Source organism: Phaseolus vulgaris, chromosome 6 (assembly GCF_051622355.1).
Source record: "Phaseolus vulgaris cultivar YP4 chromosome 6, ASM5162235v1, whole genome shotgun sequence".
Taxonomy (NCBI): Eukaryota; Viridiplantae; Streptophyta; class Magnoliopsida; order Fabales; family Fabaceae; genus Phaseolus; species Phaseolus vulgaris.
Genome location: NC_143503.1, coordinates 31,883,547 through 31,905,809, shown reverse-complemented (window position 1 = coordinate 31,905,809; position 22,263 = coordinate 31,883,547). Strand labels below are relative to the sequence as shown.

General features: G+C 28.6%; 2 protein-coding genes across 2 annotated transcripts; one reads left to right on the top strand and one right to left on the bottom strand.

Annotated features, from left to right (window-relative positions):
• Window positions 1-10,951: 10,951 nt before the first annotated feature.
• Window positions 10,952-12,414, bottom strand: LOC137833153 (putative F-box protein At4g22030). Its single transcript, XM_068641515.2, has one exon. The coding sequence runs from the start codon at window positions 12,330-12,332 to the stop codon at window positions 11,073-11,075; it is 1,260 nt and encodes a 419-aa protein (XP_068497616.1). The 5' UTR covers window positions 12,333-12,414; the 3' UTR covers window positions 10,952-11,072.
• A 5,872-nt stretch (window positions 12,415-18,286) lies between these two features.
• PMP22 (Peroxisomal membrane 22 kDa (Mpv17/PMP22) family protein) lies at window positions 18,287-21,519 on the top strand. Its single transcript, XM_068640257.2, has 7 exons — window positions 18,287-18,499; window positions 18,596-18,694; window positions 20,104-20,205; window positions 20,524-20,599; window positions 20,845-20,915; window positions 21,018-21,103; window positions 21,222-21,519. Exons 1-7 carry the CDS (start codon window positions 18,428-18,430, stop codon window positions 21,271-21,273), a joined length of 558 nt encoding a protein of 185 aa, XP_068496358.1. The 5' UTR covers window positions 18,287-18,427; the 3' UTR covers window positions 21,274-21,519.
• The last annotated feature ends 744 nt before the right edge of the window (window positions 21,520-22,263 follow it).

Here is a 22,263-nt window from a genome sequence, read left to right as displayed (position 1 = left end):
ACAATTGTCTCATCAAATTTTATTTGAGAGACTAAAGGCTTTTTCTTACATATTGGAAATATTAAATTTAAAACTAGTTCTATATGCTTCTTTTGCCGAATTGGAAGCAACATGCTGTAATAGCATCAAACAAATAACCCAAAGGGTTTGTCTAAAAAAACAAATTAATATTCATTTTTTTTAGAGAGATTGATAAAATTTCTTCTAATAGAGATAATATTTTATTTTACATCTTCCAACTATAAAGTTCTCAATTCTCAATTTCCAACAGAGAATATTAAAGAATTAAAATGTAAAAAATATTATATCAAATATAATACTTTATTAAAAAAATTATTTAAGATTTTAGAATGAAATATAGGAATTCATGATAAATTTATTTAAATTTAAAGAAAAATAGTGAAATTTTTAATATAATTTATAGAGTTTTATAGGATGCAGTTGAGTATAAAATTTGAGAAAGGAAAATTATCAAAAAAAAATTATCGATAATAAAAAAAATAATAAATATGAACCACTTTAGGAATGATCAAATCCTTATACATGAACTAAACCATAACTTCTCTCACTAGACTTTTTTATTTGTGACTAGACTTACTGTTAATATATTTAATTTTTGTGGTAAATATGGTCATACTGAGACTGTTTGTTTTCACAAAGTGGGTTTTCCTTCTGGTAATATTAAAACCTCAAAGTTTTCTTTTACTAGAAAAGTCTGCACTTTTTGTAATCGTCTTGGCCACACTGTTGACACCTGTTATAAAAAGCATGGGTTCCCTCCTGGCTACAAATTCACCAATTGGACATCCCAAGCCAATAATATGATTACTACTGACACTTTTTCTGAGCTTTTTCCTAAAGAACAGGATGTAATGGGGATTCAACTTACATCACAACAGTGCCAATTCCTTACCAACATTTTGCGTCAGCAAAACCTTGAGAATCCTGCCTTTCACACTCAAATTAATCAAGTCGGCAACATTTCTACGGATGAAATCCCCAATATTGAGCATTCTTCAACAGGTAAGTTTCTCTCTTCACTATCTTCTATAAAAGAATCTTGGATTATTGATTCTGGTGCCACTGATCATGTTTGTCATAATTTGAACGTTTTTACTACTTATACTAAAATTAAACCTGTCTTAATTAGTCTTCCAAATGGCCAAACTGTTTATGCCACATATTCTGGTTTAGTACGTTTTTCTGATCAGTTTTATTTGTCTGATGTGTTATACGTGCCTCATTTTCAATTAAACTTAATCTCTATTTCTAAACTCATACACCAACTTAAATGCACTTTAACTTTCACTTCAACCCACTGCATTATACAAGACAATCTCACTCAAGAGAGGATTGGTACAGTTAAAGCCACCGCTGGCTTGTACCTTCTCACTACCTTGCCTGCTTCTAGTCAATCTAAACCGCATTGTTTTGCTCCTTTTATTAATTGTAATATCACAGACAAAACACTATGGCATTATAGACTAGGACACCCTTCACATGAAAGATTACATGTCTTAAGCAAACAATACTCTTTTATTACTATTGATACTCATCATGTATGTGACACTTGTAGTCGTGCAAAACAGAGAAAACTTCCTTTCACTTTAAGTAATACTGTTACCTCTGCTATTTTTGATCTTGTACACTTTGATATTTGGGGACCATGTTCCATAATTTCTATGCAAGGTTTTCGTTATTTCTTGACTATTGTTGATGATTACTCGCGTTATACTTGGGTTATTCTGCTGCATAACAAATCTGAAGTGCGTTAGCACATCATTAACTTCACTGTTTTCGTTCAAAATCATTTCAAAACTAATATCAAAACGATTCGTACTGACAATGGTGTTGAGTTTGCTATGTCAAATTTTTATGCTTCAAAGGGAATTATACATCAAAAATCTTGTGTTGAAACACCACAACAAAATGGCATTGTAGAATGTAAACATCAACACATACTAAATGTAACCCGGGCTTTACTTTTTCAAGCAAATCTTCCTCCTATTTTTTGGGAATTTGCTGTAAATCATGTTGTTTTCTTAATAAATGCTATTCCTACTCCATTACTTGATAACATCACTCCTGATGAAAAGTTGTTTGGAAAACCATATGACATTTCCTTTCTAAAAGTGTTTGGTTGTCTCTGTTATGCTAGTACCATTACTGCACATAGGAAAAAATTAGATGATAGATCTATCAAAGGTATTTTTCTTGGCTTCCCGCAAAATACAAAAGGTTATATTATCTTAAATTTAAAGTTTCATAGCATAGAGATATCAAGACATGTAATCTTTCATGAAAACCACTTTCCATATAAATTGGACAGTGGCTTGCCTAAGGACCCTAACACTTTATCTCTCCCTATTTCTAATGCATATAATTCTGCTTTTGATTTTTTTTCTGATACTACACCTCCTGTCGAGCCATGTGCCTCTACTCCTGCACCCAATACTGTTCCTCCACCAGCCTCATTATCCTATGATCTTCCAACAAATAGTGCCTCTACTCCTGCATCCAACATTGCACCTCCATCAGAATTATCACCGCCTGCATCTCCAGGAAGCATCTCACCCCAATTTCTAAGAAGATCAGCTCGTCCTCACCGACAACCTGCCTATCTTGTAGATTTCCACACTGCAACCAACACTGTAAGTAGTAGATATCCTATTCATAATTACTTGTCTTACAATTCCTTATCTTCCAATTTTAGAAATGTTATTTCCTCTATCAATTCTCATCCTGAACCTCGGACATATAACGAAGCCTCCAAACATGCTTCTTGGCAATCTGCCATGCAAGATGAGCTTCAAGCTCTTGCTGCTAACAATACTTGGCAACTTACCCCTCTCCCTCCAGGAAAGAAAACTATTGGTTGTAAATGGGTATATAAAATCAAATACCATTCTGATGGCACTGTTGAGCACCACAAAGCTAGAGTTGTTGCCAAAGGATTTACCCAACTTGAAGGACTTGATTTCTTAGACACTTTTGCACCTGTTGCTAAACTCACTACCCTCCACCTTCTGCTTGCTATTGCCACTACCAAAAATTGGATTTTAAAACAACTTGATGTCAATAATGCATTTCTTCATGGTGATCTCCATGAAGAGATATACATGACCGCCCCACCTGGCCTCTCTCTTCCTTCTCCTTTCAACGGTCTTTGTATGGCCTTCGTCAAGCTGGTCGCCAATGGTACGCCAAACTTTCTACTTTTCTTTTATCAAATAATTACTCTATTTCTGTTGCTGATCACTCTCTTTTTCTTAAATATAATAATGATAAACTCACTGTTATTCTTGTTTATGTTGATGACTTGCTCTTAACTGGTGATGACACGGAGGAAATCAATACAATTACTGCATCCCTTCACCATCACTTCAAGATAAAAAATTTAGGTAATCTCACTTACTTTTTGGGACTGGAAATTGCTCGCAACAGTACTGGTCTTCATTTAAGTCAACGCAAGTATACTCTTGATCTCCTTCAAGAAACTGGCATGCTTGACTCTGCACCTGTGGCCACTCCTATGACTCACACCTCCCGTCTCTCTCCCGACCAAGGCTCACCTCTCGATGCTGATGCCACTTCTCAATACAGAAGACTCCTTGGACGTCTAATTTACTTAACCAACACGCGACCAGACATCGCCTTCGCTGTCCACAATTTAAGCCAATTCATATCTGCACCCACAACTCATCATCAACAAGCTGTCTCACGTCTTTTGCGTTACCTCAAGGGCACCCCTGGTGAAGGACTATATTTTTCTCACACTAGTTCACTTCACCTTTGTGGTTTTAGTGACTCTGACTGGGCAACATGTCCTACCACACGCAAATCTGTCACTGGATATTCCATCTACTTAGGAGACTCCCTAATATCATGGAAATCAAAGAAGCAGTCAACTATCTCCCGCAGCTCCTCTGAAGCTGAGTATAGAGCCCTTGCCACCACCACATGTGAGTTACAATGGTTGTCTTACCTCCTTCAGGATTTACATCTTCCCCTCTCCAAGCCTGCAACCCTGTACTGTGACAACAAATTTGCCCTTCAAATAGCTTCCAATCAAGTTTTTCATGAACGAACCAAGCATATCGAAATTGATTGCCACCTAGTTCGTGAAAAACTTAACTCTGGTCTCCTCAAACTACTACCCATTACTTCTGCAATGCAAGTTGCTGACATATTCACCAAGCCCCTTGCTTCCGCACAATTCTCTACTCTCAAATCCAAGCTGGGCCTGACAAATATCTACTCCCCAGCTTGAGGGGGTGTTAATATATTTAATTTTCTATTTTAAATTATTGGGCTTTGTTTGTTTGACCCAACTCTCCTTTTTCTGTTTCAGCTATGTCTTAATCTTTTTCTTATATATACACCATGTATTTTACTCTCTTTAATATACAAGTGAATAAAAGTTTCTTTTATATTTATTTTTCTCTACAATTAGGTTCATCAAAACCTCTCTTTCTTCATTACGATTACGTGCGATTACTTACGCTACATTAAAGCATCACATCAGACAAGGAATATTCATCTTCATTTACTGTAATACTTACTCACATGTTTGTCTATACAGAACTCTCCTAGTTAACCCAAAGACACTTGGGGTAAACAATCATACAATACATCATGAGATCATCCTCACACAAACCAACGAATCTATGCACCAATGTAAATTATATTTCGCTTAAAATGACCATTTTTACATTAAAAAAATCATTAAATAAAATTTAATTCTAAAAAAATAATTAGGTACTATATTGATTAGATTAAATACTATATAAAAGAAATTATTGGTATTTAAAGTAGTTTTTATTATTGACAAATAGTTTCTAAATTGGTATCTAATTAACTAGGTTTTAACTATCAATTATTTATATTCTAAAATTAGTATCTTGATAACTAATTAGATACGGATTTAGAAACTATTTATTAATAATAAATATTACTTTAAATATCAATAATTTTTATAATCTCTAAAATAATATCTAATTTAATTAATATAATAATAATTATTTTTTCTAAAATTAATTTATATTTAATAATTTATTGTTAGTAATGTTAGTTTAAAAGATAGAAATAACGTTCCTTTATTAGAAAAATCATGATATTTTGATATCACTAATCTTTTACACTTACTTTATATTTACTACTTTACCCTTCATTTTTCTTTTCTTTATAAATACAGAAGTCATTTTTTTAATGGCCATATTATTCTTATAAGTGAATTTATCAAGAAAATATAAACAATATCTACCAATCACTCGACAATTCACTTTTAGAGACAGTATGATTATTAAAAAATAATTTGTATATTTATAAAAAAATAAGAATGAAGTAGTTAATATAGTATTCATAATATAAAAGCTTTTATAAAAAAAAACATAATTAATAAGTATTTACAAAAGCTGTTAATTTATTCTTTTCTTTGTCTATAAGAAAAAAGCTGTTTCAAAATTGTGAAATCTCAAACTAAAAATAAAATAAAATTAATTGTACATTTAAAAAGAAAAATTATATTTTCTTCATATTTTGAATATAGTTGGTATGTCTCAATTTTTTTCTCGTATCTTACATTTCAATAGTGCAATATATCGTCATCCTAAGAATTTTAACAAATACTCATTCCTTTTTACCTGGTCTATTAAATAACTTATCAATTGTGGAGTTTGAATAAAGAATAAAGAGGATGATTTTGACATCTCCTCTCCCACAAATAAATAAATAAAATATATCACAAAGGTCAAATCGCTGCAAATTTATTCTTAATTTCGTCTTGAAAAGTAAATCAGACAAATTCTTCACCTGTATGGTTTTGACACCCAATTTTCGTGAATTTTTTTCCTTATTAACAAGTCAGCATAAAATTAATTATTTTCAGTGATTATATCTAATAAAACAAAAAAAGTGTTATTAAATTTTAAAAAAATAGCTCTATTCAAATTACTTATCTTTAATAAAATTCCATCCAATAAAAAAAATAGAAAGATAGTGCCGGATGTACTATTTATAGCATTCTTCTAAAAATAATGAAAAGAAAAAGGAGCATGACATTCATTTATTTTGTTGGAAAAAATTTATAATTAGGATTAAAAGAATATGAAATGTGTTTATAATTGTTGATTAAAATATTAACGGTTAAATTGTAATTTAATTTTTATTTGTTACAAATATACTTAATTTTATCATTGTGTTAATTAAGTACAATTTTTTAATAGACGACTATTGGTATATTTTAATATCCAAAATATATCTTATTTATTTAAAATAAGTGGAATCATAGACATGTCAGATTATTTGTTACTTCGTTCTTAATACAAGAAAATAATGCTTACTTATTTCTTCATCCTTTGAAATTGTAAGTCCTTGGACTGTTTCCCTAGTGTCTTTTTATTGGCTGTAATCAAATTTAATAATGAAATTAATCTAGGTCAGAAAGAAAAAATATTTGAAATATGATCAATTGGCTGCAATAGAATTGATTAATAATTAAGTTAATCTGGTCTTGAAGGTGACTTCTGAATTCAAAATGCATTTCAGGTCAATTCAAACGTAAAAATATTATTTAACATTGGATAATTGAATCTAAGGATTTTGCAAACAGATCTCAACTTGTACTCAGTTTTGGTCTTGTGTGCCAACATGTACTGGGTTACAATCACAAGCAATTGTTCATGCTGTCTACTCATTCATTCAAAGGCTAAAGAAACATTTTTTTACTCTCAAAATTTTTTATTTAGTCTTCTAACCTCTTTGTTATATTTTTTATATATATTTCATCTTTTTTGTGTGTTTAATTTAGCCTTTCTGTTAAGCTGTCAATTTTAGGAAAGGTTAAAAATTATTATGATTGACCAAAAAACAGTTGTAATTAATTGACATAAAAACATTAAATATTTCATGCTCACAAACCCTCCCAGTTGAAAAAAATGCCAAATTGAAATCAAAAGAAAAAAATGACAAAAATTTCAAAATAATAAAAGTTAAAATGACGCATAAATACCAAAAATAAATTTAAAATTGTCGCCCTAACAAAAATAACTCTAACTAGCCAAAAAGGGAGAAATTGTTGATGGAAGAAAATTTTAAAGAAAAAATATAGTTTGATAACTATGAGATTTGACAAGTTTAGGAGAGATTATACAATTTTTTTTATGCGGTTGATTTAGATATAAATATGTATAATAAATGATATAAAAAATATTAAAATAATAATATTAAGAGTTGTAATGTGATTATAAAAAAATTATAATTTTGAATGAGATGACGCAAGTAATCAACACAGCGATCGTACTAGTTGTCCAGCACATTATGGTTGAATTCAATATATGAGTTGAGTTTTTTTGATAAAATTCTTCAAATAAGAAATATGAAAATACAAGTTTAGATTTTTTTGTTCAATTTTGGGGGTTAAAGTCTGAAAATACTTTGCATTAGTATATGATATACAAAAAGTGCAATCTCAGCAAAACTAAAAGAAAATTACAAAAATGGAAAATAAAAATGACACATTTGCACTTACCGGTCAACTTTAAATTTGACCAGCAATTTTTTTAACAAATCCTACACAAGGACTAACATGCCTAACCGCAGAAAACCTTAAAAGCCTAAATGTTACAAAAATAATAATTCAGGACTTATTTTTCACCTCCTATGTTTTTAAAAAATGAGAATAAGTGTTTACTCTAATTTTATTTAACATTAATTTTCATTTCACAAAAGATGGTACTTGTGATCAACTAAATATTTTTGTATGGGATATGATTGAGGGGATGATGATATGTGTAAAATGAGTGAACAATAGTTTTTTTGGGAGGAATTCTTATGGTCAACTTCTGTTTGTATATATTTACCTGAATCCTTTATTTATATTTATTAATAGAAAAATCTCATATTCTGACAGGAATGGGAGAAAGTTTTCTATTATGTTAACAATAAAATATTACAAAAACGTTATTAAATTAGAATTAATATTAAAAATATAAATTAAAAAATTATTATTAGATAAATTAGTTATTATTATTAATAAAATTATAAATTAATTTTTAAATTAATATATAATATTAGTTCTTAATATTTTAGTTACTTATTACTTTAAATTTTAATTTAATCATTAATCTAATTAATTACCAATATAAAAACTAATTTATAAATTTTTATCAATAATAAAAATTATCTTAAATACAAATAGTTTTACTATATTTGTTTAAAATATACGAAATTATATATAAAATATCACATAGAAAAATGATATTATAATGATAGATGATATTAAGGTTAACAAGTTTTATAAAGTCGTTAAGGGCATTAATTTGTAAGAAAATATTTTTTTGTATTTTTTATAAGGGTTAAAGTATCTTTAAAATATATTATTTATTTATTTTTTATTGATAAAAAAAAACTTATTGTTAGGGGGTACAATAAATTTTTATAATAATCTTAGTATTTATATTAAAGAAATATTCTAGCCTTGTATAAGAGAAGAGGTCATGTTTTTCAAACAAAAACTTTGCAATCTTACATCACACAAAAAAAAAAAAATAGTTTTGATATTGGATTCCAAATTTACTACATGCACGAAAAGTTATTCTATTGCTAGATGCCAGGATTCAAACTCAACCTAATCACAACACCCAATATAACAGATCACTTATACTAATATTAGCATAAATAGCAGAAGCACTTTAAGTTATTGTCATACCGCATTTATGAACTTGTTTTTTAGTTTATTATTATTTTGTCACTTTATTGTTTAAGTCTTAGATTTGAACACGATAATATATGAATGTGCTTAGCTGTTTTTAGTTTTATATGATTTGTTTTGCCGTTCCTAAAGCTTTATCCCTTTTTCCAGGTTTTGAGGGGTTATTGTGGATAGATTAGAACAATGGGTAGAATAGTAGATGTCGACAAATATCATTTCCCAAGTTATACCTGCGACTTTGACAAAGGATAGAGTATCTCTTTGTTTGGGAAAAAGGTTTGAGAGCAGTAGTTTTCAACAACAACAAACAAGATTGGATATGAATTGTATAGTTTAAATAAGTGTTAAAATTAAAATTAGTTCGAACTTTTGACCGTATTTTAAAAAGCTGTGCGGGTATCAGAGAAGCAAAAATGTCAATATTATTATTTAAATATATAATTCAAATTAATTAAACTGTTTTGTAATATATATATATATATATTTCAAAATGCCTTTCTAGATAAAATTCGGTATAAATTTAAAAATGCATTTCAATTAAAAAATTACTCATATTTTATTTATTTCTATTCACATGAGGAGTTTATGTTTTGTTTTTTTTATCAACAATAAAAAATTAATAAATATGAATCATTTTAAGGATAATCAAACTCACTTAGGAGTTTATCTGATACAATTCAAAAATAAAAATGTACACAAAATTTATTTCACCAAATAATATAGTTATAAATAGAAATAAATTTTTAAAGAATAGTTTTCTCTTTTGATTATAATTTTTTGAATGCTGTTAAGATTTCAAATTCTTAAAAAATATAATTTGAAAGGAGTTATGTTATTAATAATACATTGAAAATTTAAGAGCTTTAAAATTAAGTGTACCAATAGGTTTCGTATGATTGAGAGAGCTTTAAAATTAAGTGTATCATAAGCATTATATATATACGGATTTTTACATATGGATTTAGATTTGTATGTAAAGTCAGCATTACATACAATTTTTACATACGGATTTAGATCCGTATGTAAAGTCAGCGTTACATACGGATTTGGATCGTAAAGTGAGCATTACATATGAATTTTTACATATGGATTTGGATTAAATATTTTTAATAATTGTAATAATATTAATATTAATAATTTTAATGATATAAATGATATTAGTAATAAAGATAAGTATAATAAAAATCATAATATGACAAAAGAATTTATCTGGTGTAGTGGTTAAAACTTCTTTAGTAACGGAAGGAACTTAGGTTTGAGTCAATAATTATGATAACATATATAATAATTATAATTAATAATCAGAAATAAATAAAAATATATAAAAAATAATAATGAAAAAATTGAAAAAAAACCATTGCATTAAAAAAACTAGCATGCCCCTAAATGATGGTGGTCAGCCCGCCGGACTCAACCCATGTTATCATCCATAACAATTATTAATAGCATGGCATCTTCAGTTTTATTTACCTAAAACATAGATATTTTATCTTAACTTCAAAGAATTCAAGTGTTCTCACAATATTTTTTTATATAAGTGTCTCTAAACTCGTCATCTCTCCTTCTAACTACCGTAACTCACATAAATTTATTTAATAAAAAACTAAATAACTTCTACTTTATTGATTAATTTTGTTTATAATTAAAATATTAATTCCTCAATTATATTTAAAAAAGTATTATTATATGTATATCATTGAAACTTTTTCTATAAAAAAAACATTAAAACATTATAGCTTAATATATATAAGATCTCACGAATATACTTAAATTAAAAAAATATTATACATACATATATATATATATATATATATATATATTATTAAAACGTATTGAGAGCCAGAAAGCATATAAATGTCATGTCTCCTATTTTATAGAAAAAAAATGTATATTCTCCTATATTATTAGAGAGTACTTAATTATTTTAGAGATTTTATAGAAAAGCTAGTTAGTAAAAATATTTCTCTAATTTTTATGTGTTTTTAATATTAATGTTTTAAATTCTTTTCAATTCTACATTTAAATGTGACGTATTATTTTTTATATGAATACTATATGATACACTTATTAAATCTTGTTCTGATTATTTTTAAAAATATTTCAAGATTTTTTTATTGAATGACGTAAAAATGTTTATACTTGTAGTCACAATTATACTAAAAAAGAATTATAAAAAATTGTATATCTGTATCAAACAATTATATCTAAAATGCAAATGTTTTAAGAACAAATTCTGAAACGTAAGACCAAAAACACTGCGATTCTGGTTCTCATAAACTAGTGTAATTAATTAAGCTCCTTTTCTACATCAGGTAACTGCACAAAAAGAATGAAAGAACAAGTATTCAACAAATGTTTGCTCTCAGAATAGTTTGCTGGCAAATTCGTCTATTTCAAACACTCCTTCCATGCGATAGGAAGCTGATTTAGAAGCAAGTTCCCTCAGTTGTGACACGCTTCTTCCCAACTTCAAAGCCATCTTCATTTCAAACAGCTCCCCGTTTTCTCTTCTCTCCAAATCTTCCTCTTGCAAAGTTGATTCAACAGAGGTTTCCAGCATCTTGAAGAACCCACCAGAGGCTCTGTACATTTCAAAAACCATGCCTACTTGCCCTCCATGCTCAAAACTGTTAACTACTGCAGCCAATGACCCAGCCATGAGAGGCACTAATGAGAACCAAGAATCATTGCCTACAAGTGCAGATCCTGCTGCTGCAATTCCTGTGAGTAAAGGACCTGCAATGGCCAAGGTCTTGTTGATCTTCAAAGCCATGTTCCCAAGCCTCTCATAGTCCTCACTGTCTTTTCTCTTCACCACCTCAACAACCTCCCTCATTTCCATTTCTAATTCCCTACTCCATCCATTCATTTTTCCCATTCTCTGCGACTTTCCTTTTCCCTCGCGAAGTTGGGAAGGCCACCACACAGCAGGCTCAAACTTCTGAGGGAATTTCTCAAGCATAGCTCCCAACAAGGGAAGTGGAAAAGCCTTGTCAAGCGCCAACACCCTCTTCATTGCACCCTTCACATCTTCCTCGGTAGGGTTCCCAAGTGCAATTGTGGTTTCGATTTCGCTCTGAAGATTCCTGAACAATCTAGAAGCATTCCGCTGTTCCTCCGTGAGTTGAGATGGCTGGATCTTGTTCATGACGAGGAGCATCCCAGTGGCTGCTGAAAACAACAGCGCAGAAGAAAGTTTCAAAGCCAAAAGTGGTGCACCTGCACCACACGTGGCTGCAACACCAGCCATGGTTGTGGCAGTGAGTGTAATCATGTTGATGGAGTTCAAAAGCAGCGTGTTCCAGTTATCACGTTGCTGGCCAATGTTATTGTGCATTTCAACCCTATCAGCCACAGCTTCCAGGATTGCATAGAGTTGGACAAGGGCATGATAGTTTGAAGAATTCTGCTGTTCATCAATATCATCGTGTAGCTGCATATTCTTCTCTGACAATGGGGTTTTGTCTCTGGGTTTGAATTCCTCAGCCTTCTTTATAGTACGTATCTTTGGCACTGAAACATCAACTCTTGGGAGTTTTGGGACGTGAATTGCAGCATTTATTATTTTCCTTGAAGACAAGGAAGAATAAGAAAGTAGAGACGAGGTTTGTATGGAAGCCATGAAGGGTTCTTGAAGTTTGTTTGTTTTTGTTTGGTGGGTGATATTTGGGTTGTGGGTTTAGGAAGTAGGGTGGTTGATGAGGAAATAGTTGTATGGAGTTATTATTTAGATGCGTTATCTAAGTATTTATAATGATGAAACCAAAGGAGAGGGGAAAGAGTCAAAATTAAATAAGGAAACCCATGATTGACCAGTTTTTATTGACATGGTCTCTGTTCAAAATTCCCAGCCTTGTTTGTGGTTTGTTTTAGGTCACAACATGCGACGTAGTAAAACCACAAGGCTGCACTGCGTCACTCGAAGACGAAAGAATTTGCATACAGTAAAGCCCATGACTACGTTTTCTACTTTCCCCTATTTCAGTTAATTATTTCTAATATTCAATCAGTATATTCATCCACATCCAAAATTTACAATATATAGCTGAAGAAAATTATCAACTAAGAAGTTAATTTTAGAGTCACTTCCAAATATAATATCAAAACTTAGCTTAATTAGGTTATCTAATATTAACTGGTAGACTATCTATAAATATTTAATCCTACTTTCTAAACATATCTTTCTTATTTAATCCCATACTCAAAATATATATAACTCAACATTAAAAATTACATATCAACTAAAAAGAAGTTTAATTTATAGAATATAAATGATGAAATTTTTTAAATAATAAGTATTGCGTCTTTGGATACGTAGTCTTTGACGTGGAATTTTCTTTAACCTTACAATAATAGCCTAAATTGCCCCGCACAGTTGAACTTTCATCACACAATAGTTCGTGTGGTGGACTTTAAGATGAGAAAATTAAGATTTCAAGAATAAGGAAAAGTAGTTTCCAGGATGAAATTTGGTTTTAGAGACTCTACAAAATAAATAAATGTTTGTTAATGGCAGCAGTAATGTAAGTAATTGCTTAAGATATTAGCTGGTCTTACATAGAAAAATCTAGCACAAAGTTTTTGATCCGAAAAAAGGAAATTTCAGAATAGAATTATGATGTTAGTTTGAAGCAAGATAAATATAATTGAGTGTTTTTGGATGATTGACCATTGTTAAAAGTCAAGGACAGTATAACAGGAAAGGTGGCCCGGAGCAACGACAACTTTTCGTCGTTGGGTTATAAGAATGCATGGCAGAGTTGAATTGAAATAAGACTGTGCTAAGGAAGATGCTCCGAAATATCTCATGCTTGGCAAAACCATTATGTTTGAAAAAGATATTTATTTATGTTTGAAAACAAATATTTTTGTAATAGATGAAATCTTTTCTTAATTAATATTCGAAAAATCAGATTTAAGATTACTCATATTTTGTGGAAAGAAAATGCATGTGTTTAAAAGTTGACTAATTTATGATTTATTCATAAAGAACCATTTTATTTATATAATAGCACTATAAGAAAATCATGAAATAGAAACCAATTTTTAGATACCAAAATAATTACTTGAAATAGTAACTAAATTAAAGACCATTTTAGAAACTAAAAAACAATTTGGTTTCTAAATTAGTTTCTATTATTGTTAAATAGTTTCTAAATTGGTATCTAATTAGTAGCCAAGGTTTTAACTATCAATTATTTAGTTGTTAAATTTGGTTTCGAAAACCTTGGTTGCTAATTAAATACCAATTTAGAAACTATTTAACAATAATAGAAACTAATTTATAAACCAATTTTTTTTTAGTTTCTAAAATGGTCTCTAATTTAGTTACTATTACAACTAATTATTTTGGTCTCTAAAAATTGGTTTCTATTTCATGATTTTATTGTAGTGTAGGCTTTGATCTAGTCTATTATCAGAATTCTTGATGAGTAAGTATAGTTTACCTATATATCGTTTTTGTTATCATATATGGGTTTTGGTCTAATTCTTTCATTTTTTTTTATTTTTTTTAATAATTTTTTTTCATGTGATAAAAAAAATATTTATCTTTCCACAAAACAATTTTATTCATTATTCAAAATTTAAATTAATTGAAAACTGTATTGCTTTTCTTTTGTAGCAATATAGAAAAGAGGGATGCTATGTTCGTACCATTCAAAAAAAAATATTCTCCTTTACAACTCAATATATTATTATTTTAATCATATTTCTTTTTATATTATTTTAATATAAAATATAAATATTTATTATTATTTTATTAAAATGGACTGTAAAATAGAAGTATTTTTTCTATAGAAAAGATATGGCACACCCTTGGCTAATTTTATGAAATAACTAGGATGTGAAAGGGATGGTGCTAAAGAGACCAATAAATTAAGACACGGTTCAAAGGGTTACTATTGCTGAATAGACTATACTTATTATACATTACAACTAATTAATTAACCTTGGGGACCAAGGAATCTAGCTCAGGGAGATGCTAAGAATGACTTCAAAGAAATTTGAATATAAGTTCATAAAACAACAATTTTCTTTTCATTTATTAATTAGCCAATGTGTCAATTTGCAGATATTGACTATTTTTTTTTATTGTGTAAGGAGTTGTATTTTTTTTAAAAAAATTGATAAACAAATTAAGGGTTATCTATATGGTGTTAAGTAATTTTACATTCACAATTCAGAAAGTATTGTTTGGATGAGTTTTAAGATAACTATTATAAAAACTAATAAATTTATTATATGGAATATGGAAGAAAATTATTCTACACCATTGATGCCTGATTTACTTTTTCAATACGCTGAGTTGAACTTTCAATTCTTTAGTATTGATTCATGTTTTTTTTCGTGTTTCTAAAGAAAATATCATGCTTGTTAAAATTCACCATGAGGATTGAATCCAGTAAAAAGAATTAAATCTTAGATAATAATATGATAAATTGACATTTTTCTTACTTAACCATGAAATGGAATATTTATCAGTTTTTTTTAGTTAATAATTAATTTCTTTACGAACATGACGGACTATGTTAGTGGAGTTTCTCTCTTTTTAATTACGTTTTTTTTTCATCTATAAAATTTGAACTTGAGATATTATTTAAAAGGATTAAATTCAGTATCACTCAAATTGATATTTGATAAATCAATGTTTAAATCTATACGGTTACAAAAGTGGTATGTGATAAATAAATAAAATCACATTAACATTCGTAAAGATAAAATTAACATATATTAGCATTTTATTCTTGTTTAATTTTTTAAGTAGAATGATGGAAAACGAAATTTCCCTCATCCAATTTACTTCCTCTTCAACATTTTAGAGATTTGGAAGAAAAGAAATTTAAAATATTTTAAATACATGTGTTAACATCATTAATATAATTATAAAACAACCATCAACAAAACAAAAAAGATAAAAATAATAAAATAATTAATTTAAGTTACATAAATTAACAAGTATACTAAAGTATTAAAAGTATGAATTAAATATTTAAATATTAGATGATTTAGGAAAGAAATATAAGACTAACAAGTACATCTATGAAAACTTTTATTGCTCTTCAATTTTAATTTCAACTCTTAACTCATATCTTTATAATGGAATTTTTGAATAAAGTGATGGGTATTGTGTGAAGTGAAATGTGAGAAAGGATATCCACATGAACAGTGAAGATTATGTTTCTTTTATATGGAGTGATTATGGAAAGATACGTTAATATTGATGATTTTCTCAATTTATTCAAAATTTGGTTTTGACACGCTGAAGGCAAAGAAAAATAAAAATGAGACAAAAAAAAAATTAGATTATATTACAAAATTTATGTATAAGGGTTAAAAATGGTTCACATTAATTTATTTTTTATTGTCGATAAAAAAAATTATATTACAAAACAAAAATATTAAGTATATTTATAATAAAATAAAAATTATTATATATAATTGTAATAAAATATATAATTGATTATGAATAGTATCTAAATTCTATAACATATTTGATTATATTAATTATTTGATAGAAATAAAATAAAATAAATTATTATTATTATTATTTAATAAATTTATTTAATTATTTTAATTTATTTGATTTGTATTTATTATCATTATTTTAAAATTTTATTTTAATTAATATTATTCTTTATAATTTTATTATTATTTTATAAATTAATGTTTTAAAAATTATTATTATTTAAATATTTAAATAATTATATTACTATTATTTAATTTTAAAATAAGTATATATAAAATTAATTAGTTTTTAAATATAAAAATAAATTTATAATCTTAATAAGTTATTAATTAAAAAAAATAAAATTTTAACCACACTCTTCACATCACTTACAATCTTATTAGATTTATGAAAATTTTGCATGTATTATTTTATTAATGATGAAAGTACTTAATTATTTCTACTTTATCATAAAATGGAAAACTTTCTAAGCAGAAGCAAAAGTTTAAAATCAAAATTTGGGATATTTGTTGAGGTTCAATATTCTGATTAAACAAGGGTTTTAGTAATCAATTAGTGGGTATGTAAAGAATTAGGAACTTTAACATCAACCAAAGTGTTTTTTTTTTCTAAGTATTATTTTCTTACATATATATTATTCCCTTTATTTTTATTGGACAGCATTAAAGTATCGTGAGCATGATAATGATATCTACATCAAATATAGAGTTTCTTCTGGTAATTGGTATTAAACAAAGTGTATTTGCATTTGAATGCAACACTAAAAGGTGAACAACTGAAAAATGATTAATTTACTTTTGCATAACACATATGGCACTTTATTGAAAATCTTCTTTAGACATTACAATTGTGGTGCTTAACTTTTTGTGACTTAGAATATTCCCATAAATAACTCAACCACTTATCTTTTTTTATTAACCACAACTTTCTTTACAATCCTTCTGCCTGTCTAATTATATTTTATTGTGTTTGCTTTTGCCGAGGATACCTGTTAAAGTTGACTATGTAAAAAACATAATATATATATATATATATATATATGTATATATATATATATGTATGTATGAACTAAGACAACTTATTGCTAATGTCTTCTTTAATGTACTGGAGCAGGAGCATGTGTTGGAATAATTCATAAGTATACAACTAAAAATTTCTCTCTTTTTTATGGCACAAATGTATTTATTTAAAAATATTAAATACACTACTTAACTGAATTAATACCTAAAAATAATCTAATTCATTAATTTAAAATATTTTTATTATTTTAATTACTAATTTTCATTTTTAAGACCAAACTAACTATAGTTACCCGTAAAAACGCTAAAAGAATGTTAGGAATATAAAAATAACATATTTTTGCTAAAATAGACATGGTCGTGTTTACTCGGAATTAAAACATTGAAGTATATCTTTAATTAATAATTAATTTCGGTCTTTAAGAATAATTTTAACCTTTAAATCAATTATAATTATACATGACAAAATTGTTAATGCTAAATCAATACTGAAAATCTCGAGCAATTATTATACACCTATGACATATCATACAAATATAAAATAAGATAAACATTTTAGAAATTAACATTGATTTTAAATGATATGTTATATATTCTTTCTTGGAATACTTGTCTTAATTTTTGTGGGACAATCAGGTTTAGGATTATTCATATTTTTCGTGAAGGGAATGCGTGTGCTGACATAAAGAATCATTTCATTGGTATAATAGACTTCCATTTCTTAGAATTCTTTATGAATATGTATAGTCTACCTATATATCATTTTTGTTAATATATGAATTTTGATCTAGTTCTCTCATATTTTTGTATTTTTGTGTTTTTTTAATAATATTTTTTCCATATAATGACAGATGATTGTTGTTACTTGGAATGTCAGCCTAGTTGAGATGTCAAGTTATATAGTTGTGTCTAACATGAAATTTTTTATAAAAAAAAATGATATGTTATATATTTTTTATGATAAAAAAAATTTAAATTATTAATTTTGTCACTAAGTTTGCTTATAATTTATATAGGTGTCACTACTAGTTTTTATTTCATAATAATTAATAAACAGCCATGTGTTACACGGGGATGTGACATGGGTGTAAAAAGTAAAACCGAAACAAGAACAACGTGGGTTAATGTTTGTCTCCAATATATTTTTGGGAAAAGAACGATAATACACATACACAAAAGTGACGAACCCAGACGCAGTTACCTGCTATTCAGTCAAAGGGTGGGAGCAAGATGGGTTCTTTGGTAAAGAAGGGACTCAACAATTACGTCAAACAGCTTCAGGAACACCCTTTGAGAACCAAGGTACCTCTTCTTCGTTGCATCATTCTCACTTTCAATTTTTCTTATTTTTTATTTTGCATCCCTTTTCGTTGACTGCTTCGTTGGGGGTCAAATTAGGTCATCACTGCAGGTGTAGTATCAGCGATCAGCGATGTTGTGTCTCAGAAACTTTCTGGGATACAGAAACTTCAATTAAAACGTCTTCTTCTCAAAGTGGTGAGTTCCTTTTCCTTTTCCTTTTTTATTTAGTTTAATCATGTTCTATCCAATCCTAAGTAGTATCATAGCCTGATTTTCTGATATGAGTAAATTTCAGTGGACTTGAGGAGTGATGCTTAAATTTCCCTCCCTTGAAAGATTAATATGTGCTATATTTATGGGTTAATTTGCTCTTTTTTATGGTTGTTGGTACTATTGGCAATTGGGTTTGCATATCTACTAAAACTTTGGGACTTTAAAAAGATGAAATAAAGATTCTGAGCCAAATTTCAGTGTTGACTTGACAAGTGTTCAAAATATCATTGCATCTGTTAAGTCTGCTAATTGAATGCAATCGGTGGTTTAAATTAGTTGTAACTTGTAAGTGATCTTAAAGTTGAAAAGGAAAGAACACAGTCGTACAAGGTTTCTGCATAGTTAGCAGTCTCATTTACGTTGGAATAAAGACTTAATTGCATAGTTTTGCCCCTAACTATTGCAATTGTGTGTTTTAATCCTTAAACAGCGAACAATTGCGATGTATAGGAGATCTAATTGATACAATTGGAACTCCAAGATTAAAATTGCAGATTGGGGATACTGAAAGGGTTCAATGGGCACAATTGAACGATAACTAAAATCGCACAATTTTCGTATCAGAGGAAACAAAAATATTAATAAGTCTAATACAAACTATAAAGTGTGTGCACCTTGATATTGTGGAAAGGGGAGTGTAGTTTTTAAAATAAAAAGGGAAAAATATGTAATTTAAGCATCTCAAAGAGGAGTGTATTTTGTTCTTCTAATATTTATGTGGAAAGATAAAGCATCTGACTATTTCGGATGGACATTGGGGGGTTGGTATGATAGAAAATCGGAACTCTATTAACAAAAGCTGTTTTTAAAAATGCTGGAATGAATTTATTTATTTTGAATGATATCACTCATGATAGCATCATTACAAGAATATGACATCATCCCAATTAGATTGGCACCTCATACTCAAACCTATTTCTGAAAAAAAACTTGTTTAAGACGCAAACTATCAAATCAATGAAAAATCCTACTTCACATCCACTTTTACTAAACTTTCTCACACATTTATTTCCTTCACTAAATATATGAGAAACTTTAAAATTCAAACATTTACTTATGGCAATGCAGCAATTCCATCCACCAAGATAACACTAAGGATCAAAATTTACTTATGAAATGAGTCTTTTAGTAATTTAAATGTTACTGCTCATCTTGATGAACTATGCCATGCCATAATAGATAGACGAAATAGCAGCAAATCCAGTAGGCTTCTTGCTTAAACCTTTGTTTTAATTTAATCACTACTACTGCAGTTATGAGTGACTTGCACCTTTTCTAGTTATATACTTATATTTAAGCATTGCGAAGCATAAATCGTTTATTGCATGCAGCTTTTTGGAGCCGGTTATATTGGACCCTTTGGACACTTTTTTCATTTAATACTGGACAAAATTTTCAAAGGAAAGAGAGATACAAAAACTGTGGCGAAGAAGGTAAAACTGCAAATCCTTCTGTTCTAAGTTCTAACTATATGTATCACGACCTGAATTCAGGCATTGCAGCTGGTACCCCTGTCGTAAGTCTGCTTTTCTTACAGTTTTTGCAGCATTAAATGTCTGCTGACTTAAAATGCTATAAATGAATTGAATCTTATAAGTAATTTCTGATCATATTTCTTCAAGAATTTATTTGTAATTAAATGGATAGGTTTTTATATACCACCTTTCCCTACAGAAATGATAGAAAAGTTTGTACATATAACTTATCCTTTTGTAATTAATTCTTCTTTTATTGATTTTTTTTATTTTCAGGTTCTGATTGAACAGTGTACATCTTCTCCTTGGAACAATTTGCTTTTCATGATTTACTACGGATTAGTTGTTGAAGGTTAGTCATTTTTCAACATCTAACTTCTTTATTCACATTCAAGTAAGATACATGTGGAAAACAGACAAAAAGAATTATTCTCATCAGTGGCAAAAATAGGATGTCCAACTCTGACATTTTTTTTCAACTATTAGTTTATTTATTTTTAAAAAAATGAGACCATTCTAAGCATGATGTGTAGAATGAATGACATACTTGGTTGGTGAATTGTGTGCTTATGTTTATGATGGAAAATTGGATTTCAGGCCAACCTTGGGTGAATGTGAAAGCTAAAGTTAGGAAGGATTATCCATCAGTGCAGTACACTGCATGGACGGTAATATTTATCTTTCAAGTGTAGAAAATGACAGAATTTAATGGAAGGTCAATTCTTATGTTTTTGTTTTTGAATTTATAACTCCCTTGAATTGAACCGCAGATCTCGCCAGTTGTGGGGTGGATAAATCACAAATTCTTGCCTCTTCATTTCCGTGTTGTTTTCCAAAGCGTAGCAGCATTTTTCTGGCACGTGTTTCTTGTTTTCCTTTCCTCTGATTCCTTGACTTGTTAATGATCATTCCCATTTCCCTTTGCTATAACAGCATCTAAATTGAGATCATTGATTATGTGTATTTTATTTTAGGTCAATATACTTAAATCTTCGAGCACGATCTCTGGCATTGACTAAAGCCTGAAGCAGAGAAGAATACTGTTTACACTCTTTTCAGTATATGCTTGCTAGGAGACTGTTACTCTTTGCAGAGTAGTTTCCATCAGTTTAAACAAATCAAAAGAAGATCTTCCGTTTAAGTTAATGTGTTGCCAATACTTTTTAGCTTGTCCTGAGTGGAATATAGAAGTTTTTGAATGTTGATGTGTTTGGACAAGGTTGATTGAATTGATTTTCAATTAAACTGATTATGTTTAAAATTGATTTTAAAGTTCTGTAATTTATGTTTGAATGTTTTCATTACCAAATCATGTTAGTAAAAAAATCTGGTATAATTTTTTTTTCAATGTAAAATTTATTTAAAGTCGCGCAATTTAGAATAATTATAGATTCAGAATTAGTTTTTTATTATAGATTCATATTGGAGAAATTAACTTCAAAACACTTTAATTAGTGTTTTAACATGATTCCAAAGAATTATATGAAATTGAACACACAGTTTATCCTCACCTGTAACTGTGAAAAGAATTTTGGAGACAAAACAATAACCAAGCAGCTAATTGTTCTAGGCAACTTTGTCAAAGGTTATAACTAACACACCTAATTAAAAAAATCTGAAGTAATATAGTAGTATCATAAATTGAGCATTTTATGCACTTTTATAAGAAAGGGCATCAATGTCAGGATCTATGTTTGTTGAATCCTGAGGAAGATGTGTGGCACGTGTTCCGTTTCAAGTCACGTGGAAGTTGAGACAACTAACTCTTCGTGTTAGGTTAGGTTTCTAATTTGTTGAGACAATCCACACTGGCTTTTCATGGATGTTAGCGAAGTGCATATACCAAAACTAAGGGGTCATTGACTTGTTGCCTTATAAATTTGAAAGTTGAGTTAGTTTATACTAATATACTTATCATATTTTTACACCATAATTTCAACAAAACAATTTAGAAAGACTATGACACAATATGAGTATTAATATATACACACTTGTCCCAGCAAAATTTAGAAAATA